The 26,542-nt window shown below is 40.0% G+C and overlaps 1 protein-coding gene across 5 annotated transcripts in view; it reads left to right on the top strand.

Annotated features, from left to right (window-relative positions):
• Nucleotides 1-179: 179 nt before the first annotated feature.
• Nucleotides 180-26,542, top strand: part of KCNC1 (potassium voltage-gated channel subfamily C member 1) — a 127,736-nt gene continuing 101,373 nt past the window's right edge. For 2 of the 5 annotated variants that reach the window (XM_027701383.1, XM_027701419.1), the window contains exon 1: nucleotides 182-941. In XM_027701383.1, coding sequence (XP_027557184.1) covers nucleotides 372-941 — 570 coding nt within the window. In that variant the 5' untranslated portion in view covers nucleotides 182-371. Of the gene's footprint in view, nucleotides 942-26,542 lie in introns of all 5 variants that reach the window. The other 3 variants (XM_027701410.1, XM_027701392.1, XM_027701400.1) reach the window with 3 other exon arrangements.

A 26,542-nucleotide genomic window follows, 5' to 3' on the forward strand; every position in this document is an offset into this window, starting at 1 on the left:
CTTTCTTTTTTTTTTTTTTTTAGCCTGTGCTTTTGGCCACGTCCAACCAGGGGAGGGCCCTCCCCCTCCGGCACCGCAGCGCCCGCGCTCCCGGAGCATGGCCCCCCCTGCCCCTGCCCCTCCGCCGCGGCTGCAGCTGCCGCGGACCCCGAGCGTCTGACTCCAGACGGAGGCGGCGCATCTCCGGGAGCCACCGCCACCGGCATCGCCTCGGAGCGGCCCCGGGGGAGCGGGGCTGGCCGGGGCCCCTCGCCCCCGCGGGCCCGGAGCGGGGCTCGGCTTAGGCACCGACTGCCGCCGAGCAGCCTTACGGGCTTGCTGCCTGCCGTGCTTGCTTGGATGAGTCTGCGACATGCCTAATAAGAGACGAGATGGGCCAGGGCGACGAGAGCGACCGCATTGTGATCAACGTGGGAGGGACTAGGCACCAGACTTACCGCAGCACCCTGCGCACCCTGCCCGGCACGCGGCTGGCCTGGATCGCTGAGCCCGATGCCCACAGCCACTTCGACTATGACCCCCGCACGGATGAGTTTTTCTTCGACCGGCACCCGGGCGTCTTCGCCCACATCCTGAATTACTACCGCACTGGCAAGCTGCACTGCCCCGCGGACGTGTGCGGGCCCCTGTATGAGGAGGAGCTGGCCTTCTGGGGCATCGATGAGACCGATGTGGAGCCCTGCTGTTGGATGACCTACCGGCAGCACCGCGACGCCGAAGAGGCTCTGGACAGCTTTGGTGGGGCGCCCCTGGATAGCAGTGCTGAGGACGGAGACATAGATGGCACCGGAGACTCTGGTGATGGTGAAGATGAGCTGGAGATGACAAAACGCCTAGCACTTAGTGACTCCCCAGATGGCAGGTCTGGGGGCTTCTGGAGACGGTGGCAGCCCCGCATCTGGGCGCTCTTTGAGGATCCCTACTCCTCCAGATATGCAAGGGTAAGCTATGCAATCAGCACCCTCATCCAAACACTCGAACCTCCCTGCAGTCCCACTTTCTCCCAGCATCATCAGGGTTATCTCCACTGTCAGAGCAGAGCAGCCATCCATGTGTGTGGCCATACAAATATCATGCAGGGGCTACGGGGATGTAACCCACGCTCTCAAGCAGGCCTCATGCATGGGGCACGAGTGGACACCAAGGCATGAGCTTGTGCACTCATATGTGGGCTTCCAGAGACCCTTATTTTCTAACAGGCTCCTAAAACTCCACAGCTTGGGGCAGGGTCCCATTCTTGGGCCAGGGAGATCTCCATTATACCAGGTAATTTCCCTCTATGCATACATTTTTACAGTCAGTCATCCCTCAGTAAAGAGAGACACCTTGTCGAGCCCTCTTATGAGCTAATGGCTAATCCCTAATCCCTTTACGAGATGTAGAAATGATCATGGGAGCAGGCAGTCCCTGGGGGACCAGGGGATTTGGAGAGTTTCTCAGCCTGGACTGGAAAGGAAGTCTGTTCCTTTCTCTTTTCTTATACATACCAAGTTAAATATTTATGATCATGCTTCTCTGCGAATGGGTAATTCAGTTGCCCACTTACCTCCTCACTCTGTAGTTTTCCCTTGTGGGAAATGCGAAGTATTAATCAGAGGAGAGGGTTTCATTGATGTTGAAGGGACACTGTTTGACAGCTTTCTTGCTTGGTACTGAAGGACAACTCCTCCCCTCGTGGTGCCTGCGGTTGTTTTGGAAAGGGAATGCACACTGGAGCGGTTCACAGCATAGCTGTGGATAAAGATGGTCTGTAACAGTCACCCGACTCCTTTAAGTAGACACCTTTTGTGCTATGACATATGAAGATAATTACATTAATTAGGGCCCGATTCTGCTCCTGAAATCAAAAGTAATGAAAACATTTACTTCAGGAACAGCAGCAGGATTAACCCCCAAGATACCCATATTGATTAAGCAGGAAAACAGATGAAGGATAGTCCCTTCACAAAGAAATTGGCTTGCATAGGTTTTATTCCTCCCTTAAATGTACCTTTGTTGCAGCTTAAATGTTGCCAGCCCTCGGTAGGGATGAGTGGTGCTTTGGTGGGGGAGGATGATCAGTGTTCCTGAGGAGGATCAAAGAAGTGAGATCAGATTAGGGAGAAAACTGGATGGATGGAGGAAAGAAAAGTGGAAATGCAGGGAGCAGGGAGAGGGGAGCTGGTCATGTATGAATGGGTGGTGGAATAGCAGCTGCTGGAGACTTTCCGTCTGAGCAGAGATCTCCAGCAGGGAGACGCCAGGTCTGCAAACTGAATGAATGGGGAAAGCTGGAGCAGAGCCTGGAGTTACATCTTGCTGCATTTCTAAAGATTCTTGTTTGCATATCCTTTGGAGACTTCTTCCCTGAACAAAGGAGTTCATATTTTAAATGAATTTCTTTAAACAGTGTGGGGGATAAAGCAATAATAAAATATTTACCATAAGAGGAAAAGATGTTGCTGTTGTATTGCAGCTTTCAAAGCCCCGATTTCTGCCAAAGGAACATGGAAACAGAAAGGGAAGGCTGGCGGGTATCCTTCAAAATGCTTGGTTTCCATTAATATCAAGCCCAGTGTTAGCAGGTGTTGATTTGAATAGCAAATTTCTCTGGTACCCAGGAATCTGTTGGTAAAACACATTTCAAGTCAAAGCTGTGTGCTTGTCCAAGATTTTGTGGAGTGGTTCAAAAGTCAAAGGGATAATGTTGTCCCAAGGAAAAGGGACAAACCCTCTAGCTCGGAGGCATTATGATATTTTAGATGGAAAGACAAAAATATATAACCAATATTAGGAGTCTTTGTGATGCACAAACTGAAATTCTAGGAGGATATAGATTCCATTTTCTAATTCTCTAAGGGTATTTTCATTTAGCAGTAGGTGTTTTACAAAGTGATTTGGGTTTGTTTGTTTGAGGGGTTTTATTGCAGTGGATTATATACCATTTATTCACAATCATATGTGCATACCTGTTAGAATTTTCAGCTCCTGATTGACCTCTAACTTGTTATTTCCTTAAAGGATTGTTAAACTAGACAAATATTTATTCTGGGCAAAGTGTATACTGAATGTTTTGTGGGTTAAATATGATTCTTTAACTTGTATCTATGGAGACGTAGGCCATATGCATTAATATTTTGCATGAAAGAAGATGGCTTTCATCATCAACACATGCACACACTGTCCATTAAGACGACATTATAAGACACTTAACATTTTCTAATAAAAGCCATACGTTATGGTTATGGATGTAAAAAGAGATGGGAGTTTGATTTATTGTCCTGTAACCTAACACAGACATTGCAAAAAGACCTCAAACTCACAATAGCTAATTTACAGTAAAATAATTGATAGCATCATTAACAAGTGAATGGTATATTAAAGCAATCATTATTAGAGTCAGGCAACAAATCCACTGTTACCTCACTTTTAATGGTGTACGCTACTTTCAATTACAAACCGTATTTCAGTTATGCAAAAATCTAAATTTACATTGCCATTTTGTCCACAAAAAAATCACAGAAAATTCTCTTCTTAAATGGAATCGATACCTGTACTAAGGGTGGTTATTATATACATTTGGTGTTCACATATGGCACCAAAATGCATGTCAAAATAACATCTTAATGTAAGCATTAGTTTACATAACCATTATACTGTTACACTTGGGCAAGTAAAAGGAATACAGTCTATGAATATAAAGACTAAATGAAAACCTGCATATCTGTATAAAGCAGGATTTCTCTGTGCTCTATCTGGTAAGCTAATTCACTGAATGTTTAGGAACTGTCTATGAAAAGCTCAGCATTTACTCAAATCCAGCCATTCTTGGAGGATTTTGATGGACACTGCTTGCAAATACAAGTACATTTGACTGTTTTGCTTCACCCGCACCTGACTCATACTGAATTACATCTGATCTCATTGTAGACAGCCAGGGAAGACTGGAAGTGCACTTGTGTATGTCAGGCAAAATCAGCTAACTCTGCAAATTTTGTTTATTTCTAAACTTACTTCGATAAAGCGAAGCTCTCGGTCACTAATCTTTTGTCTTTCGGTGCAACATAGTCAACAGTTTCTTGTTAAAACAATAGGGGCTGATTTTAATTAAATTCTACTTTCCTACACACTAATTTCTTAAAAAATGTAGTTATTTCTAAAAAACTGGAACACTTCCAAAAAATTGCATCATATTCTATATCTGTAATAAGAAAAGGTAGCTTGTTTCAAATCACAGATTTCCTTAGACACCTGCCTTAGTAAGATAAAAGTGTTGTACTTCTCCTAAACTTAAAGAATCCACATTTGGGTAGCAGAGGCAAAGTCGGGTTCCTGGAGGTCTGAACAGAGTAACAGACAAGGTGATGGAAAAGATCTGATTTGTAGAAATACTGGGTGTATATGTAGATAGGCAGGCATCCAGGAGTATGGTCAAAAGCATCTGATCAGGCAGCCGAATATCACTGCATGTCAATGGATACTGTGCACCTAAATTGGCGAGACATTTCTTTAAAGCTCACTAGAACTGTCTTTTTTGCATTATCAGACAACTTTGCAAATTTATTTTTCACAACTGGGTGCAAAGGGAGAAATAGAGTCCCACAGAAAGCTACGGAAGTACACTAATGCGGCATATCCGAGAGTTCCATTGTAGTAGAGTTCCTGCCCTCTGCACTTACTAGACTTCATTGGTCCTAAGTACACAAATGTGTGAAAAATACTTTCTTGTCATCCTCTCTCCTTTATATTTATGTCTGGTCATGCTATTCTTCTACTAGCGAAGCTCCCACTGACTTCCTGGGGAGTTTGGCAGGCAGGTATCTAACATATTTGTCCCCCTTCCTCCTCCTCCTCCCCAGCAGGATAAGGTTGTGTTTGTGTTAATTCATATTCCTTGGGTTACTCAGTGTTTGGGAACGAGGAGCTTTCAGCTGAGATTCTGCGCTAGTGCTCACATTCAAATTGGACAGTTAAACTTCATTAATGAACCCTCAGGAAAGCTTTTGTAGTCCTTCCAAATAAAAATTTTTACTGTTTTTAAATAAAAGCTGGTAGGGGTCCTATGGAAAGTCTTCAACAGCTTGACTTGCTATCCTGGCATATGCTATACCGCTTTGATCTGTAAGAGGAAAAGCAAAACTCTCGCTCACCCTTCCCTCATGTTTTCCCTTCACATCCTGCAGAAGAATCTGCTTTCCTCAGTGGGTGATTTTTGAAGGACAAGTTTCTGACACTGAGAAGGAGACAGGCAAAAGTGGTAAAGAGATGAGAAAAAGGTATTTCCCAGGGATTTCTTACTGCTTTCTTTTGTACATTCAAGAGCATTTCAACCATGCTATGTTCATTTAAACTGATATTTCTCTCTATAAACTACAACCCGTAGGCATGAGAAGGTTTATGGGATCCTAGTTCCTGAATAACCATACTGGCTTGAGGATTAGAGGCTGGGGTGACTGCTCATTCTTTACTCCTGCCCAGGACAGCTAAGCTCAGGAATTGAGGCAAATATCAGGGAGAGGGAATAGATACTCATCATCCTTCAAAAGAGAAGCTTATTCCACAGCCATCTGATGCAGGACACATTTCGCACAGGAGCATTCCACAGACAGTGGTCTGAGGTCTCCCACGAAAGGTGAGCAAAGAGGGAAAGGATGAGACTTGCCCCCCACACTTTCCTCTACCAACGGGACCCCTTCTTCCTCAGGGACAGGTAGCATCAAAGGCACCCTGATGGAGCTGCTCTCCCACCCTGGGCCTTTCTGGAAGGTCTCTCCTGCAGAGGCATATCTAATCCTGCACTGAAGCTGGCTGCAGGAATTCTCACCATATACTTTGACAATTAACGAGACAGCCTAATTTTAACTGCACGCTGCATTACAGCTCTGGAAAAATGAGAATCTTTCAACATTAAATGAGGTTTCCCTTGCACTTCTGGTATAATGGAATTACAGACATCTATTAACTACCATTCCATCACTCATTATTAATATAGTTCCTAAAATTCCATTTTAGTCCTATTTTCTCCCATCAAGGAACATGCTACTGCAAATCCTTACATAACCCATTAGTGAGCATGGTAGTCTTCTCTGCGTCCTGACCAAAGAAGCCTTTGCAATGCCAGTTAGAAAGTGTCCACTGCTCATGCCATCTCTCACATTCAGTCTCTATCAAATTGGTCAAGGTGGGGGCAGGCACACAATAACTCCTGGGAATTGTCCCTCCGACTTCAGAAGGAATACATTTTTAAACCAACACGCACGCACACACACAAAATTAAAAAAAATATCACAGCAGCCATGCAGAATCATGACTTCAACAGTATGAGTTGATCAGAAACACACAGGAAGATAGGATGTTTGCCCAGAATATCTTACAATCTCTTTGAAGTCACAGTCTCACAGGGAGATGAGAGGGATGATGTTATCCACCTGACAAATCCATGCCTGCCTAGTACAGACTTAACAGTTTTAATTCAAGGACTTTTTTTAATCCATTCGCCTATTTCCAATTTTATTTCTATTATTCTAAAACCTTAAAAAAGAACAGCATCTGTTGCCATTTTAATTTATTTTTTTTAATCTTACTTAATTTTAATGTTTCTAGGTTACAAAATTTACTTGATTTAGCCAAGGCTGTGATTGTATGGATCATACCATCATATGCATACACATATATATGCCTTCCTATCACTGCCACCTCCTACGATGCTGAGTGGGATTTCCATATGAGGAAGGACTTCAAAATTAAACCATCCCAAAATATTTCTGCAAATGTAACTGTGGTGCCACTGAAATCAATATGAATTTAGTGACTGGGTTCAGTATGATATTTGGTCCCTTCTATCTTTAATCCATCCCTATGTACCTTCAGTTATTTTCTTTGCCCTTCTCCTGACATTTGCTATTTTAGTTTTGGTTAGGGCAGGAAAAGGCAACAAAATACTGGTATTCTCAGTTGGTATATAACGAAAAAAAGATAAAAAGATTGATGGATCAATTATAATATTTCTATTGTAGAACTGCTCACGAAAATGTGATATATTAGACTATACCTAGAAAAACTATTTTTCCATCTTGTTTTTCCTTTCTGTTGTGCAGTCTAGTATTTAACAGTATTCATCTCTTTTATTTTTAAAAATACATGACTGATCTGTGTATATTTATAGTAGTACTTTAGTAGAGTCTATACATATTGCCTTTCTTAACATAAGGAGAGATGTTAGCAAATCAGCAACAGAGGGCCCAGCCTTACTGTTACTGAAACTCAGTGCCAAAATCATCACCAACTTCAAGGATAGAATTGAATTTTCCTGCAGTATGGTTCAGGACAACAAATTAATTGCAGTGTACTGCTTTTTCAATAGATGCATTGCATATTTCCATTCCAAAGCACTGAAGTGCAATAGATCTTAGCAATTTATTAGGAGTATACATATTCAAATATATATTTTCATAACCTTTTAAAGACATGAGCATCTTTAGCACACTGCATCAAAACATAGAACTCTGATACTGACAAAGCTCATCATGATCTTACTGGCATTTTTTACTGCACAGGGCTATAGAATACATCCCATCAAACCACATGACTTCAATTAATGTTCAACTAAATCACATCCAAGTTCTGTGTTTCATAATAAAAAGGGCAAGCAGGGCTATTTAAATTGAAAAATTGGGCCCTAATTGATAATCAAGTGCATAATTCTTTCTGTACAAATACAGATGGCAAAACTGAGTTTCCATTTTCTATAGGCTTGATTTTGTGAAATTTCAGTGCATTCTTGGGAGCTAAGACTAATAAAACAGCCATTTTGAGATCTTTGCAATTGTCTTACAATTAGCTTCTCAGTTACTATATGCTGAATTTGATCTGAGGAAAGAACAGTTTAGAAGGCTGACTTGGCTTTCTCTACTGAATATTGCATTACATAAATATGTGATTCACTCCAAATGGTACACAGAAGTGTTAGCATCAGATGAAATCAGAGAAATCTATGAATCTATGGAGAACCACCCCCTCCCCCTGGAATATAAACCAAATGCTGTCATTTCTAGAATAATTTTTACATTTCTCTCCTGTGCTCTCTAAGTACCCAGATTTTGCTATATTCACTCCTACTCCTGTAGTGATAGCTTACTCCAGGAATATCCTCGTTTCCTGCAGGCTGAGAACAAGGTACCACCCAACATGGGTAAAGGTGAAAGGACCAGGCCCTAATTGATTTTCATTTCTCTTAGATAAGATTTATAAGATATAACAGGGGTGCTAATAAATCATGCTGTAAAAATTATGAATAAATCTCAGTCCAAGGCTTTTTGCAGTGATTGCTTATGATGTAAGACCCTTTAATGACAGTAAGTTAAAATTGCATTGTAATGGCCTTTTGTAAATGCAATAAATCTCAGGTTTCAGCCAGCAATGTGTGTGCTGCACATGAGCTTCCAACACAGGCAGACACTGCTGGCACACACTTACGTAATTATGTTGATACTTCAGGAGCAGCAGTAAATCTCAGCACTGCGAGATTTGAGAAAACCTTGGGTCAAGACCACTGTGGCGTTGTGACTACATGAAATGGCTTAAAATATCATACTGACTTTTTACTTGAAAACCTTGGAAAGAATGTCCCTTTTAAAAAGCAGTGAGATGGTTTTAAATAAGAACGTCAAAACCTATTGCTACCGAGTCTTATAATTTTCAGAGACAAATACAAGTTAAGGCATACATTTTTGTCTGCACAACCAAACCTAATCCATCTTCTTTTAAAAAATTAAAAATGTACGCAGAAATACACCGACAGCATAATAGCTGCTTGTTTCCATTGAAGCAGAATTCCTATTCCTGCCCACCTTTGCCCTCAAAAAACACGTTCTCAAATACAGAAAGATCTGGTCAGTTCAGGTTGCTTATCATTTGAAACACAACAGAAATTTAGCTGCAGATTTCACTTTGAAAATTCATTCAAATAACCCTGTTCTATTTTTTTCAGTTTAGACTCTTGCAGTCTTTATTACACTGGATCAATTGACAGGTGTAGATGGTGGAGGCCAGTTTTTTTAATTTATCCAGTTATTAATCAAATGAAAATGCTTCAAATTTGATAACAGGCTTCAAAACAAAATGAATAGGGAGATACTTCTAAAATGCTGAGCACCTACAACCTCCAGTGGAGGAGAGGTCATGTCTTATAACAGAAAAGGAGATGGGCAAGAAGTTAAGTGACCATCAGTAAAATCCCACATCACCTTGTAGGGCCACTGCCCCAGTGATCACTGATTTTAGGTGTATCCAGCCAGAGACCCAGGCAGACCTATTTCAGGTAAAATTTTTCAGGACAAGGACAATTGTGTAATTGCCACAACACACAATGCAAAAGGGCTTGCCTTCACAGCAGCCTTTGATCCCTACTCTAAAAACATGACAACATGATATCAGCCACATTGTGCTATTCCTATTTCTTTTTTTAGCATGGATCTCCCCATCACTTCTAGTGTGGAGTTCTGCAAGAAATCTAGTGACAGTACGTCTTAGCACTTCTTGGGAATGTGTCCCGCATAATGCAGAACTGATTTTAACTCAGGGGTTTTCAGTAAAGCCCTTGTAAGGACAAACCAGGAACAGTCTGTGTCATGATAGCCCAACCAATACCTGAAGCAATCGCTGTGGGGTGGTGCTTGGTTTTCTGGTTTTGGGGCAGCAGCAGATCAACTTAGATCTGAATTTTGCTTAAGCAATATTGAAATTTAGTGTTCTGTTGTTTAGTGTTCAGTTGATAGGAGTTCACTGTCTATGGTACCAAGAAGTCCCTCAGGCGCTAGTGATTTTATTAAAAGACCTAATGTAAATTTCAAAACCGTATAGATTACTTGAAATGTTAGTTATGTCTAAGCAGCAAGAAATCAATAGTGCAAAAGTGTATTCACTGTTCTAAAGAAAGCATCTTTTGGAGAACCTGCTTCACTAAGCAAAGAAGCTCAGTTTTCATTGTGTCAGTGGCACGGACTAAAGGCAAATAAAAAGTTTGAAATTCAGTAACAATTCTATAGCATCTCCCACTCCAAACCACAATTTCATCTTCATATACATACTACCATCATCTATAGCAACTCCTAAAACTGCACATTTACTGTTCTCAAAAGATTTCTTGGCTAGGGCAGCAGGGTACACCTTTGTTCTTACTAGGTGATTTTTAACATTCATTCAGAACAGTCCACATGTCGTCAGACATATACACAGACCTACATGGTGGGAATTTATTAGAAAGGAAAAAACAAACCCTTAAAAAAGTTCCCACACCTGAGATTTGGACAAAAGACTGCAAGTAACTGAATTATTGCAGTTTATCAAGTAAGCATTTGTTAGCTGATCTGACAAACACCATTATTTGTGCATCCTACTTGCATACCTATCTTAGCTTTGAAGAATCCTCTCGGGGAACATCTACAGCATGTCAGGAGTACGAAGGCAGGCTGTATACATGTAGCTCAGCAAATGAACATTTGCAATGGCACAAGCACACAAACACCATGTTATATTAGCTCAGTATGCCACATCATTTGGGGATGCTTCGGCCCTTTGAATTTTACTGTGTGTGAAATCATACAAGACATTTAATCTTAGCATGTCGTTTTCAAAAGGAAAACAACATTTCTCAGGTTACTTGCTTTGTATTTTTTCCTCTCTCCCTTACTATATGTGTGTTACAGTAACAAGCAGAATAGGGTTATAATTTCTGTGACACCTCTAAATGCTATTGCTGTAAGAACAGTAAGTTGACAGCATCTAAGGGAAGACTTTACACTATACTCAGATGTAATGTTTCCCAAACCAACCTGGACTGAAGCAGATCACCCAAAGCTATGAGTTTTCAAAAGGTGCAGTATTCTTAGGAGCTGTGACACCCAGTGCACAGGCAGCAGGGCTTCTCCATCACCTTCTTCTCCATCACTCCTGCATCATGGACATTGAGAAGTCACTTCCTACATCTTCACTTCTGAGGGCAGACTCACGAAAGGATGTCGCTATGAGAATTCAGACTTGCAATTCCCAAGACACTAACCCCGCAGATGTAATTTTTTTAAATGCATACTGAAATTTTCCAGTGCCTACAGTATTGTTTCTGCCTGTGCCCAGAACTGCTTTCGTACTGTTGGCAACTACCTTGCACCAAAGCCCTTAATTTTTCTTCACTAACAGGAAAAGTCCTTTAAATGTACTTGCTGAACACACACAGAATCTAAGCTGTTTTCAAAAACATGCTCAAATGAAAACAGGATATATTTGTAGTGTGAAACAGTCCCCTGCATCCAATAATCCAGTGACTACAGTTTTTTGCTTAGAATGGGAAACTTCAAGTTTAATGTTTTCCTCCAACTGCAGGATTTCAAATTTTCATCTGTCCCTGCTCAAGAGACCTCCCACTTCAGCTGCATAATCCAGGCAGTTAGTGAAACTCATCCAGTTTGCACAGCAGGAGGAATTCACAAGCCATTATACTGGGTTCACGGCAAAGCAGAATTTCCCAATAATGTGGAAGTAAGAAGCTGTTCCTGTGTGGTCATTCTGGGCTACTGAATTCAGCAAGATTGGTAGCAGAAAACATATATACATACTGACATTATTAGAGAAAGTGTAATGTTAGTGCGTGACAACTGGTCTTTTATTTTCAATCACTCACAATTTGGAAGCCAGTCCCTATTTAGGAAATAACCATGTGTCATCCTCATGCAGTTGAGTCCAGGGTGAGCTGTGTACAATGATTTAGGGATCTCTGTGCAGCCCCTATGGAGAAGGAATGGACAAAATACACGGAAAAGTATGAGCTGATATGCAAAAGTAGATGATATGCAGAATTAGAACTTTTTCACCCCAGAGTCTGAGCAGTTCTGCCATCCTGCAAAGCGAGCTCCCAAGTCAGTGTGAGGACACATCACATAATTTGTTTTGAAAAGACCTATGTTTCCCAGGGCTATCAATCTGTCACCTCTCAGTTGTGCCATGTAAACACAAGCATTCTTAAAATCTCTGAAGGCTGCCTTTTCATCAAAATTTTAACATAAATATTATTTTAATTTAAATGGAAATTGATCACTTACATTTTATTACTTTTTAATAAAAATGCATTATCATCATTAAAGGAAAGCAATCTCAGTTAAACTATTGCCAGGATAAATTTAACTTGGAAAAGCACTAGAACAAGTATTTGCTAAATTAGAGCCTTTTACAGCACGTATGCTTTAGTTCTGGTATTAAAACCAACACAGAAGTGATCAATAGACATTCTAGCTATTACATTCACTGCCTTCATGATACACATAAAACTAGTTCAAAATCTTACTGGAAACTGTGAAGGGTATATTCTTAAATATCCCTCTCTGCTGTAATTTACCTTATATAGGAGACTTGCCAGGGGCTCTAATGAAGCAGAGACAGTTTTGCAGTTTTACCATCTGTTATGAAATCTACTCCTGCTATAACAGAAACACAATTGTATTAGAATTTAGGAGTGACAAACATTGAAAAAAATATTTTCTTTCTTTTTTTAAATAGCTTTTCTGGGTAGTCCAAAGAACAAAACGTTTGGACAATAAAAACAACATTTCAAGACTGATTTAATCTAAAAACAAGATATAGCAAAAGAATAGTGGTAGAGTTGATCTATATAACCAGGACACAAGTATAAATAAGAAATCACATTATTTCACAACCTTCATGTTTAGACCCTAATTCAGGATAGCACGTCCTATTTCCATAGAGAAGAAAAAAAAAATCAACAAACTGCACACATTTGAAATGTGAATGTCATTGAAAATTTTAAAAATGCTACATCTATGCTATCTAATACATTACGACAGGACCAAATTGTAGAGAACTTAGAAACTGAATCCTCCTAACCCTCTTTCCATCCTAAGGAAGGACCTTCAGGGTAAAAACTCTAAAGAACACTACAGTTTAGCTTCACTTCTGTGCAATGGACTAAAAATGAATACTTAATATTTATGTGAATCATTGTCAGTGTCAAGTAAGATGAAACTTATAAAAATAGATCCAAATCAGGGAATGAGTTTTAAGACTCAGTGGGTAAATGCCTCTTTACGTACGGTATTATTTATAGATATTTTTTAATCTGTTCTGTCATCTTGTCTCTTAAATTATTAGAAAGGAAGAAAGAAGGAACTACAGCAAATGTAGATAGAAGAAAAATCTTACTGGGAACTGTGGCAAGAATGTGAGCAAAAGCCAGAAAGTTTAAAGCTTGTGTTCCCAGGCCCCTTGCTTCCTGTATGTTCTGCATGAAAACCGTTCCAGCCTATTTTGCAATTATGTAGGTTTTTTTTTACTAACTATGCTGTTACAATAGGAGGAATGCTGTTTTCAAGATTCTGTGTTTGACATCCAAAAGACCTGGTACCACATCTGAAAACAAGCTAATCACAAGCCAGTTTCAGTTGTTGGGCTGAGTCTTGTCTCTGTGGTCCCATGAAGCGTTGGACATCCTGCAGTAGCCAAAGTCCTCTTTAGATATAAATGTTGAGCTCACAGAGAAGACCACAACAGAAATTTCAGCATCGAATCCCAATTTTCATAGCTCCCTTAGAAGTCAATGGCAGCTGCAGATGGTCTCTTCAAATTGATCCCCAAAGATTCCAAGTATTAAAAACTTAAAATGCCAGTTGTGTTAGCTTTGTGCATCTATTTATCATCATCTGATAAGGAAATTGCCAGTACTAGTGTCTCCCGGCATCAACAAGGTTCTGTGAGTCTTGATCATTTATGAAAATACTTTAACAAACTTCTATAAAAAGGACAAGATATAACAAAAATACGACTAGAATTTGAAACAAGTATTCAATATTGAAGGGCAAAATACTCAAGACAATTGGATGAGGGTCACCTTGTAAGAAAATTCAAAGGAAGGGGGCATATCCATAGAACTTCTGCTGGGTTCTTGCAAACAAGGGAAAGTTGTTTCACATGTAGGAATCTGGGAAGGTCATCATTATTTTCATTCTGCTAGCAGGTGGAGAACTCTCCTTTGAAGCAATTAAAGCTTTTTGTTCCTTTAAACAGAGACTTACACAATATCTATCAGACAGGAATTAAAATAGGATAAAGCAGGCAGCTACTCTGTTCCCTGGATCTACATGGTTGTGGAATACATGGGCTTTTGCTTTAACCATTCAATTACCATCTTTCATACTCTCTTCATCCAGGTAGGATTTCAAACTAGCTGTATGTCTGCTGAGAACATCACACAGAGCTGCTCTTTGATTTGAAGGCATTTCTTGCAAATATAAAGTTTTCCTGCTCTTGACTTCAGCAGCAAGGTCTAACTCAGACCAGTGAAAAATTACATCTAATATTTTTGTCCTAATTGTCCTAAATGTGTTTTAGAAGTGAGATGTACATGTTTACAGGTACAAAAATTGTGTTAAATTTAAACAGAGCTCCTAGACGTGAATGTTAGGAACAACAGCTTTTCTTTTCTTTTTTTTTAATTGTCACGAGGATACCTGAGCATATTGTTCATCCCAGTAGTCAACCAGGTTTTATTTAGCAATGTCAGTCTAACAGATGCAATTTCCACTTACGGTAACTGTGGGCACATCAATAATTTTAGCAACTGCAAAACTCATAGTGGAAATACTTTCCTGTGACATTCCGTGCTCCTCACTTTGACAACTGCAGGGGAAAAAAAAAAAAAGAGATTTCTACTATGAGCTTGTACATGGCTGTCCAAATGCAGCAATAGTTTGGTCTAAAGACCTTCTTACAAGAGCAGTAATGTAAACAGATGGCAAAGGGCTCAGAAATACATCCAGAAATTATGTGTGGAAACTACATTCACAAGCCTCGCACCATGTGTATTGAGAGACTAGAAGCTGTATTTTGAGAGGAATATCAATAAAGACTTAGATACAAATGAAAAAAAATACTTTCTCATTTACTACCTGCACTGCATATGGTGCTAACTGTAATCAAGAAAAATTTCAGGATAACATGAAGCTCTCAAGCTGCATAATTCCTGCTAGCATTCACTGCAGTACTGCTATTAAAATGCCCACAGGCCACAGAAACACTCTTAAGCCAACTCACTAGCCCAAATTGAAACGTCTAGTTAACAAAACTCACCACAGGCTCGGCAGCTTAGGGTAGAATATTTTTTTTTTTTTAAATACACCTACCTTCGTCAAAATGCTAAGTGGTCACTCGTTTTTCAGTCTCCACTGTGCCGAGGCAATGATTTTATTTTTTTAGACACACACACAGAGAAAGGCATGAGCCAAAAGTAAAGTCACCCTGCATGTCACCAGCCCCTCTAACATTTATCGCACAGGCTTACTTGTCTTGCAAATCCAGGTACTCATAAGGGTTGCAAGGAAGGGAAAAGATTGCTGCATCGATCTTTATGGGGGTTTGTGTTTTTGAAAGTTTTGCAGATGATGTTTGGGAAACCTTCTCACAATACACAGACTTTTTGGCTAAGAAACCAGTTTTGGAGTATCAACAGTATTGTATATATTCCACAGTTCCAGATCCAGAGCTAGAAAAATAAATGTAGATACATTTTGGCAAGAAAAGATGTTCTTTTCCTCCCATTTCTCTCCTTTCTCTCAAGTAACATTTATTCCAAGTTTCTCCTTTTTCTTCATGAGAAAAAACCCAGTGTTTTCTCCCCATCCAGCATTAGTTTCTTTTTCTCTCCTCACACTGACTTAATAAAAAAGAGAAAATGAAAATGGTAGTCAGAACAAAAGAACAAACCAGCAAAGTTTAAGAGGGAATGACCAGGAGATAAAAAGGAAATAATTTTCTGCACAATACCTTGCTCAAACCTTTGGATAAGGAAAAAGCCTTGCCAGTTTGAAGTCTGAAGGACAAATCTACGTTTATAGAACGTTTTCAAGGAGAAAAAGGATCTCTTTTTTTTTTTTCCAAATTGCTTTTATAATTTCCATTAAGTCATTTAAAAATACACATCACCTGCTTGCAGTCCTTTTGCTTGTATGAGGTGAGGGGGTTGTTTGTTTTTAAATTAGTTGAGAATAAAAACAGGTTTCCACATAGATTAGAAAAAAATTTCTTCTAATAATTCTCAACTTGGCACTGTGTTTTTCTAGCCCTTTCGGGACACAAAACCATTCTCCCTTTTAGAAGCATGAACATCATCTTGTCCATCTGATAGTTCCTCTTTCACCCAGAAGTTGTGGCACAGATTCTGGTTTTTAAATGAAGTTTTAATGGTTGTTGAATATCTGCTCTCCTGCTTACGGAGCATGGGGTGCTGTGCAGTGAGGAACTGCAGTCATCACTAGGCATGAGAAGGACACTCTCCTGAAGTGGAACTGCAGAAAACGGTGGTTGCAATATAAGCAAGGAGAAGGAAAATGCCTGGAGTAGGATGCATCTCCTAGAAATAGGAGATGGAAGGAGGCTTCAGAATTAGAAAAACAAATCACTGTAGGGAGAGGAAGTCTAACCCCTCAATGTTCGCTGGACATTGAGGAACAAACAGAGTTAGGACCCTGGAAAGGGAAGATAGGATGACAAATCAGCAGCTTACTAGTAGGGAAACAAGACTGTCAAGAGCCTGAAATCTCAGACTGTAGTCACTTACAGCAAATCCTTTTCCAGTAAGGTGAGAATGAATTATGAGAATAATTCAGATGAGTTAGCAATATGCACTACCTTCTGCACGAGAGCCTAGGAAGAAGGCAATTTGCAGTAAGAGATTTTGTGGTCAAAAGAGCACATTTTGCTCTTGCAAGCTTGCCGAAGAATAAAATAGGGTTAGGCTACGCAGTGAAAAGCTTCGTGTATTGTCACCAGTGCTAACACTGGAAAAGCCTTTGCTGTAGGGACACGTGAGGATTTTGGATAGTGTGTTCTGATGCACTCATTTTTTTCTGTGGCCTGTGAAGGTCAAACACCTTAATGGCTGGCACAAGAGCTGGGCACTGAAAAAAAAACAGAGAAGAGAAGAGAAGAGAAAGAAAGAGGCCAACTTCATCTCTAAGAGCTGTAGAGCAGATACTTCAGTCTTCCAACCCAGCCAAACCAACTTCTCCTCTTAGGAGTCCTGCACAAGAATTATGCCCTTCGCCACACAGAGACTTTTCAGCTGTGATCCAAGACTAAATGGAATTTGAGGAGAAAACAACAACTGGCTTAAATATATAGGGCACTTGTAAAAGTGAGAGCATGCCATAGGCTTTTGCTCTGTCAGACTAAAAAATGCCATGCTAATTTCAGCAGCAGTTCACATGGGTATTACTCTGGGGGTGATTCTCACTCATCCTTTTGCCCTTGTTTGATTGCATTAATTAAAAAAAAAAGTCTGGAATAAATGAGCAACCTTTAGTTGAGAATATTTGCTGTCTAATGAAAAGATGTGGCTTGTTAATGCATTCTGTTCACTGAGGATTCCAGTGTGATTATATGTGTGAGATTCAGTGGCAGATACAGTGATGGAGCTGAAGCAACAAGGAAATAAGGCAGCAGGCAGAAGTGTTATGATCTTATGTGGGAAGCCCAGAAATGCACTAACTCTTCTAACTTCACATGTGACCTCTGGCAAGCCACAGCTTCTTGGTGGTGATTTACATCTCTAATAATGATAATAGAATGTTATTTACCTGGGTATTGTGGAGACTAAGGGTTGCACAGAAATTTGGAGATAAATTGGAGATACTAGATGAATTTTCAGTATCATGTTTACTCTAAGCAGGTGAAGTGAGGACACCTTCTCGACACAGAAAGAACTAAAGTTTGCTCAAAATAAATCAGAGATCAGAAGGCAATCTAATCTTTGCTTCATTCTGATTATTCAGCATTCCTCAATAAGATTGACAGGGAATGAGAAAACAAAGCTTTCGTGGATCAGGAAGGTAAAATCTAGTAACATGTAACACTGCATCTACAAAACAACAGTTAAAAATAAAAGTATTTTTGCTCCTTCAGATAAAAAAATTTACACAAGACCCACCAACCAGAATGTGCCTAAAAGATTATTTACAGATCTAACAAATAACTTTTAGTTAAATAATGACTAAATTTAAACATATTTCTCCTCAAATAGACATTTTAAAGTTAAATCACTAACAGACTTAACTATAACCTTCATTTGACGTGGCCCTACTTTGCGCCAACCTGATAAAGTCAGAAAATATGTTTAAGTGAGTTAACCCATTGTCCCCATAATCTGTATAGTCTGACTAGAAGTTTTGAATTGAAGGAGCAAGTTCAGCATCAGCCCTGAAGTGCCAATAGAACGAACCCTTGATTTTTATCGTGCCTTATCTTGTCAGAAAACACATTGCCTTCCCAGAATAGGCAGACTTACTATGAGCTGAGAGCTGTGTCTAGCAAAGTGGGTTTCTTCCAAGAAGACCAACACCCTACAGAAGAAGATGCCAGAGCAGATGCTGTATACGCTGAAGCCTGACACATGCTGAAGCTCCCTGAGCAATCACAGAAAGGCACAAAGCGTAGTGGGAGCAGTCACCTTTTTCTCAGCTGAGTTGGCTCTGTCTCCAGGATCATTGTCATATTACAAGACCTCTGACACGAAGGCATCAGGCAGATATTGAAGATGAGCTGATCACTTCCCAAGGAAACCCTCAGCCAGAAGTGACAGAGGTACTATTACAGATCAGGATGGGAGGCAGAGAAGTCAGGAGAGGATGACGCTTAGACATCTTCTGTCACTGGCAGTGTGTTGGGACAGGGAATAGCCTAGTTATTGCCCTGAAGAATCAAGGAGCAAGGCAGATGATAAACCAGTTGTGCATCTGCTTTGTAGATGCCAATCTCTCTGAAAATACCCTTTGACTAGGATGCAGATGCACAGAGTGTGTTGGAGATACGTGAACAGCACAAGACTCACTGACTGGTGCCTCTTTCCACTGTAATAGCCTGGTAATTCTTGCTCTAGATGAACAGAAAATGGCTAGATGCCTTGGGCATTGCCCAGGGGCCATTATGTTCCTCAAAACACTGTACTGCTTTTGAGAGATTAATTCTAGCTCATATTTACCATAGATTTGTTTCTTTATGGCATACAGGAATGGCCTGCAATTGCTTATATCTTCATTGTCTAATTCAAGAGATCATAAGTGTTAAATTTGACCTCCCTGCATTCTTTTTTTCCCTTGAGTAATTCCTGAAGGGACCAGGAATTGCTCCTCTTTCAAATTGAAGAACAAGGGAAAGTTGCTAGAATTTTAACAGAAACGAAACAAAAAAAACCCCTATCCCTTTCTTCCTCAGTGTTCACTGACTATAATTAATGTGAAGTTAATCAAAACTCAGAGCAAAACCAGAAAAAAGGTCAAAAAGCAATTATATTAGAAATGTGTTCCCCAGTCAATTGCTTACTTTTGAGACTTTAGCAGTGTTGTAATTTCAGTACTTATGCAACCACCATAGAATTTTCTAGGTCTGAATCTTACTTCAGAAGTAGAAACTTCTCACCAACAACCCCTTCAGGCCCAAGCCCAAGAACTTTTTCCTCATGGAGGTGGGGTGGAGGGGAAGGAATGAGCTTCCTTCACACTCTCAGCCTCCTCAGATGCCACCACTGCATCAGAGAAGAAATTATCACACACCTTCCTGCTCACTGCAGATCGAGTCAAGGACGCTTGGAATCATGCGGGAGACACTGCCTCATAGCCCACAGCCCTTGTAGAAAAAAACCCTCCAGGGAAATCAGTTTATGGTAGATTTCATGTCGTGCCAGGTTAACAGTATATGTATCCCTGTCCTTTTAGCACAGGCTGGAAGAAACGGTATTTGCTAAAGCTGTATAGCCAGAAAGTGTACTTGAGAAACACGCGCTGTAGTCAGATGTCTGTTTGTAGCATTTATGACTTGGCAGATTGACTTGCACATCAGGCACACATTTGATGGTTAATTTTGAGCCCTAATGCAGCAGAGCAGTCTTCTACCTGGCTGGTGTCTATCCTTTTCAAAAGGCAAAGGAGTGCATAAATTATGTTTAAAAAGAGGTAGGCATTTTCTACCCACAGTGTGGAGTCACTGTAGGTGGATTATTATCCAGGAATACCGAAGAGGCAAGAAGTCTGTGATTTAACCCATTCTTTTTAGTCTCCCTGACTGCTACTGTTTTTACTGCAAACTTTACTGAAATTATCTATATGACAGAATTTTTCAGGTAGTTCAGCAGCACTACAGCTGCATTTTAGACAGTCAGCAGGAGTTAAAGCCCTAAAGCAAGGGCTTTACTCTGAAATTATACCAGGTAAGCCCTGCAGTAGCATCCAGTTGTCTCTGCTGATGTTGGCAACTATGAGGTTGTTCCAGTTTACTCCCTCACCAGGTCCTGCTCTACAAATGTCATGTATTAGCAGAACAGGATGAACTCTCAACCACCTTACAGATGACCAGCAGGATTTTGAAACCTATTTCTTCTGCAGTACTCCTGGGAAAATAGAAAGCAATAGCTTTCACACTGCAAACTGAGACATTTTTACGTCAGGATACAGGCATGACCTTTGGCTAACACAAATAGGCATAGAGATGTTCAGCTGAACACAGCTACCTCACTCCAGCTGAGAACCTGGTCTTCAACACTAAGCTTAAGGAAAACATTGTGAATTGCAATGAAGAAAAATATACAGCATCAGGGTTGAGCATCCCTAAATTCCCATGATTTGCCTACAAATTGCTGACAGTGAGCATCTTCAGAAATAGGACCTATAAGAATAGCCAAAAAAGAGAAGGATTTATAAATGTATAAGATGAGTTTTAGATTATCTTAGGTATCCCTGTTCTATATTTAATATTTATGCAAAGAGAATAATATTTTGCTTGTCCATTATGTAATTTCCAGAAATTCAAAATACTTCACAAAAATTACTTAATCCTTTCAGTGCCTCTAGTGAGATATGCAAGTATTCTTTCAATTTTCTCACAAAATCTGTGGTCTGAGGCACACAAACATACACACTTTTTTCTTAAGTTACTCAAAAGAAATCATTAACAAAAATGAGAAAGGAATCCTGCCTTCCACTGCTTAAAAAAAATTTCACCACACTCATCATTGTAAATAGGTTTAAACCGGTCAAAAGCAATAATACTAAATTCGGGAGTACCTCTGCAGTGCTTAGTTCCAATGGATTCTGCTCTAAATCCTAGAGATTCTTCTACCTGAGAAGGGTAGCAAAGGCTCAGTATTTTCTGTGCAGATTGGCATCTGTTATATCATCTTGGTCTTTTTCCCTCTGTACACATCTCTGTTCTCCAGAAAACGTGCGAATGTCTTAGACTCACTGAGTGCCACAAAGGTGCAGGCAGGGACGTGAACTTGTCCCCATCGCTTCCTGACCACTCACAGGGAGGAGGCCAGTGCAGCCTTCAAGAGAAAGAGACCATGAAACGTGATCCAGACCCACCTTTTGAGGGGAAAGAGGGGGGATATTTGCAGTGAAAAGAAAAGCTGTACCACGTTAGTCAAGAGAGGTGTTCATGCCTGAGGACACAGATGAGAGAGGAATCCCTCAAGAAGGAAGAGGAGTACAGAAACACTTCTCTCCTTGGCAGCAGCATAGCACCTGCCCTTCACACCTTCCTCCTTGCCATCCTCTGCAGATGCTTTCCCTCAGTGACTTGGCCATACTGGCTTGCAAGGTGCTCAGTTTAAAACCATTGCCAGTAGACTGAAATTCTTTTTTCTGTTCTGCACCACGGGGGCATTGGGCAGAATTTCCATCATAGTCAGATATCTCGTACCCCACAGCAAAGAATACTAAAATGTACCAGAACTCCTTCACCTTCTTTCAGCAGCCTGTGCGTGGGATAGCTTAAGGGTTCCATTTTAAATCCCAAACATGTGGGATCCCTTCATGCTCCTGTGTTTTCTAATAGCAATACTTCAAGTAAACAAAAGTCTGGGCAATGACTTTCTGACTACCTTGAACTCCTAAGACAGTTCTCTTAAATAAAGCACTGCTCAGGTCTTCTCTCGGAGTTCTTGAGTAGTTGTATTTTGCTTGATAGTTGACCCCTGTACTTACTTGTATAGCTGAGCTGAAGTTCTTATCTGTGATCTTGTCAGGGCTGAAATTTTTATTTTGCAACTATTTCCACTTTCTACCCACAAAAAAAATTTTTTTTTTAAAAGTGAATACACAGAAAAAAAGAATTTTTTCCCCAATCTTTTGTAACACAGATTGTAGGAAATACTTTTAAGGTAACATATGAATTAAGAGCACCATCAGCATAATTTTAAATTCTGTTTCAAGACTGCCAAATCTGCTGCTCAGGAACAGATATAGAGATTTCCAAAAATAACATTTCTACCATGAAAAATTCACACAAAGTTCCCAGAAAAAAACCCAAAAATATTTTGAAATCATACTACAACCTTTATTACTTTATCATCCTGAATGTTATTTAGTATTTTCTTGGAAGAGGACTCAGAGGGCCTGGTACAGAAGAAGACAATGCTATGATAGCTCATTTAAGTAGGGAGACTGAGATAGTTTTCAGTGATAATTAATACAAGCAGAAGAACCTCAGTTTATACAGATACATACATCAACATATATATTTAAATTCTGAGAAATATTTCCTTCTTTTCTACAAATGTGGAGCCTGGCTGGAGACTGAAAAAGACATTTTGCTACAGAAAATAGACATCTCGTCCCAGAATTAACCTCTGGGATCTTAAGTCATTACATTTTTAAATATAGAAAAGTTACTGTCATTTTTTAATAAGTTTTCATACTATTCTTGATCCCTGAAAATATGAACTGATAGCAATCTGTTTCTACAGGTGTGAATTATGAATATGAATCCCTACACATTTGTGAATACTCCTAAAGCATTCATAAAATAGTTTCTGACATACTCCAGAGACAGCCATACGTGGACAAGGCCTTTGGCCTCTGCTATATCAGAGTCCACCAATCAACCCAGTTTTCCCTTTGCATATTCCTAAGGTTGTGACCGTCTGTAAGAAAAGGATAACACCAGTGGAAACAGGAATTTAAATGCTATCTCTCATTATCTGTGGCTTTTTCTCAGCAGAATAATTTCCTATCATAAGAAGACAGAAACTAAGGCATTATGTTAACACCCATGCATCCAATTTTAAATCCCATGCTACTCCAACACATTAAAATCAGTTTTCCCAAGGAGAAGGATACTTTCCTCAAGGGTAGCTGTCATCTTGGATCTCATTGACTTTCACATCTCTTACTGACCATTTTTTTAATAATAGTGTAATTATTACTTTTTGAAATCATCTTTGGTCAAAGACCAAAAGGAAAAACAGATTGAGAAGCTACTGATTTAGGAAACTGAAACAGAAGGGGTTAGAGCTTGCTAAGGCATCTGATGAATTCAGGCACATGCTGCAACGTACTACACTATTTGTACAGAAGAATTAGATGCCACATCGCTTATACAGTGCACACAGATACTGTGACTTTCTCAGGGGACTGACTTTACACACCCCTCGTTCATGCATCCCTGCTAAGGGAAGCAAATGAGGAAGCACAGCTTTAGGGTTTATCTGACTAGAGCGGGACACATTGGCAACCGCAGTACTGGGAGAGCCAGCGCAGCAGCCTGGATGTTATCCGTCTAATTTCAGTATCTAATCTCTCTAGACACCTATAATCTAACACTTACTGGTGTACTCCATCTTAGCTGATAGTGAAGTCATTTAATACAAGTGGGTAGCGAGGTAGGTGACAAGCTGATTGATGGCAATATCTTCATTTAAAGTTATACAGCACTACCAGACAGAGATCTAGAGCAGCTCAGGAGTAGAGTTCTGCCTAAATTAGTTGGTATCCATGCAAGTTTATCATACCAAAGTGTGGCTTATACAATCTACTAAATCATTTTTCTAAAAAGAATTTGAGCTACCTCAAGCCCATTTCTTAGAGCAAGGAGTGTCAGCATCTTACAGGATACTCAACAGTGAGACTACGGTGAGAATCATCATTTCTCCCTTCTGACAGTGAGAATTTGCTTTTCCAGTACCTTACAGTAACCAAAAGGAATACTGACTCCTTGAAGCTACCTCTACTTCAACTGTGACCTCTACTGCCCCAGCAGCAAAGCCGGTGCTGTCTGACAACAAGCACGTACATGCACGGACACTGCTCATGTTCAGGGTCATGACTCTGTCCTGCACATTGTGCAAGTCACAGTCAGACAGACCCTTTGAAGCAAATTTGGTGGCCACCATTTGCTACAAATAGATGAGGGAAGCCAGTAAGCACAAATATAGAGATTCTCCTGCATATGGAGAATGGTTCCTGCATATTATACAGATAATTAAAGTGTGGGAAAGCCTTTGCCCCTTTATTTCTTCATGGAACTCCTGCTCAGAGAGCCCAGAAGGGCACACTGGATCCTACAGTGAATGCCATAAAAGGTGCATTCTGGATGAGCCTCCAGTCAAAGCCTAAAGGCAGGGTCATGTAAAGGAAAAAGGGGCTGTACTGAGTTTAGGGAGCAGAAAGGTCTGTTTCTTTCCTTTCTTAAGGGCCTTGAGCACATTGAGTAAATAATCCATGCCTACTTCTTTCCATTTCTTAAGCCCAGTTGCTTCTAGGTAAAGCAATGGCAGAAGAGTCCCTGTCCACCCCTTTATTACCATGGAGACACAACCCGACTACAACCTCTGCAGCCACAAATTACCTCAAATCCAATGGGCTTTTAGTCTGTAGCCAACCTTTTGTTCTGCCTTAAGGAAAAAGATAAGAGCAAATTAGGTTCTTTTTCACCTCCACCAGCACTTGCATGGAAACTGAGTCCAGTCAGTCTCAAACTCACTGTTCAGACCTGCACAAGAGTTTCTGAATGCATTTTTATATAGCTCCTGTGGAAAAAATCAAAACACATTCCATTCATTAAAGAATTCTAGGGGTAGTGGCTAATTCCACCCAAATTCTTCTATGCTCTATTCAAGGTCTACATCATAGGGTTGTTTCCAATCCAACGGCAGCACAAAGACGAGCTTTCAGTAAAACCTGCATTGTCCAAGGTATTCAAATGGGCATAACTAACAGTATTTCCCTCTGAAGGGCTGAATTTACGTTATTTGTGATGAGACTGTGAGATACCAGCATTCTACACCCTTTGAACAGCAGGGATAAAATGAAGGGAATTTTTATGCCAGTGATTGTCTTTCTTAATGAAGGAGCTTTGTCTCCCAGTGCCATGTGTTGTTGCAGTTTCTGTGGTAACGACTGATTGCAGAGAGAAAGAAGTGGCGGCACAGAAGTCAGTGTAAATTGCAGTGTAAACAACGGCTACCTTGGGGTCTGTTTTATATATATACTTTTTCTGACTTGGTTTATGGTCAATTTCTGTGAGGTAATTGCTAATGTCTACAATATTTATTAATTGCATTTTGGAAGCTATTGAGTAAATGTCCTATATGCCATACTTTGCCAATATGCAAATGCAACTTCTAATTTAGGATAAATCCCATTTGATTTTTGTCCACATAGACAAAACTCATTCTGTAGTCCACCTAAAAAATCAGATGTGAGCTTTCTTAATGAAAATCACAAAACAGAAAACATAAAATTATAGAGTATAAAATGTACACATATATACGAGCAAACCAAAGCAAATAAAAGATGACATGATATGAAAGAAAAGCAGGTAAAGCTTTTTTCTATTCTGCTTTCGTGGAAGAAGTTGTTGGGTATTAATCTCAGGGAGCAAAGCATTTCAATTGACTGAAATGAAGCAACAAAGATGTCTAGGCTTAATAGTTTTCATTTTAAAAGGCAATTCATATTCACAGTTAAGGTTTCAGTAACCATACGTAAAACCTTTAAAATAACTCAGAAAATGCCTTCAGAAATCAAGACTGCAATGGTTGGTGCCATTTTTTTCACTACCCACATCTACTCACACCCTACTTCTCTAGAAACATATTCTCAAAATGGAAGCAGCTTCTCAAGCCCCAAGTTGTGTTTCTGGTTTACTGAATTCCCACAGAGTACTGAAGTTTCATTGAGTAGAAACTAAGGCATCCAGACAAATTTGTTTAGTCATGAAAGTAACAGAAGAATGGAAGACAAACAAGTTGCAAGAATGGAAACTCCTGAACTAGTTTTCTACCAGCTTCTCACAATCCCCATATGTTTTATGAAATGTGTTTGTGTTGACTAGGATACAGGACTAGCTCCTTAAAGAAAATGGGGCACAGTCATTCATTTCTCTCAGTCCAGCTCTGAAGAATGCTCTTTAACACAAAGGTTTCAGACTACCATAATCATATCATTCTCAACTAAATTACATTCTTACCTGAAGGGTAAAAGCGATACCAAATAATCTGTAGAAATATGTTGATGTATACCAATCACTTTGCAGGCCAAATCCTACTGCAGTGAATAACAGATTTATACTAGCAGAAGCAAGATAGAGCTGTTTCTGGAAGTCGCTTGATGTACCGGTTACATGGCTGAAAATAAACAGCCCCAGAACCGTATATTGTGCTCGAAAACCCCAGTTGTTCTGCTGTTAGATCTGACCATGGCAAAGCTGACTTCACTTGGCTGTGGTACCCATG

The sequence above is a fragment of the Neopelma chrysocephalum genome, unplaced genomic scaffold, assembly GCF_003984885.1.
Source record: "Neopelma chrysocephalum unplaced genomic scaffold, ASM398488v2 Primary Assembly neopelma1_24, whole genome shotgun sequence".
Taxonomy (NCBI): Eukaryota; Metazoa; Chordata; class Aves; order Passeriformes; family Pipridae; genus Neopelma; species Neopelma chrysocephalum.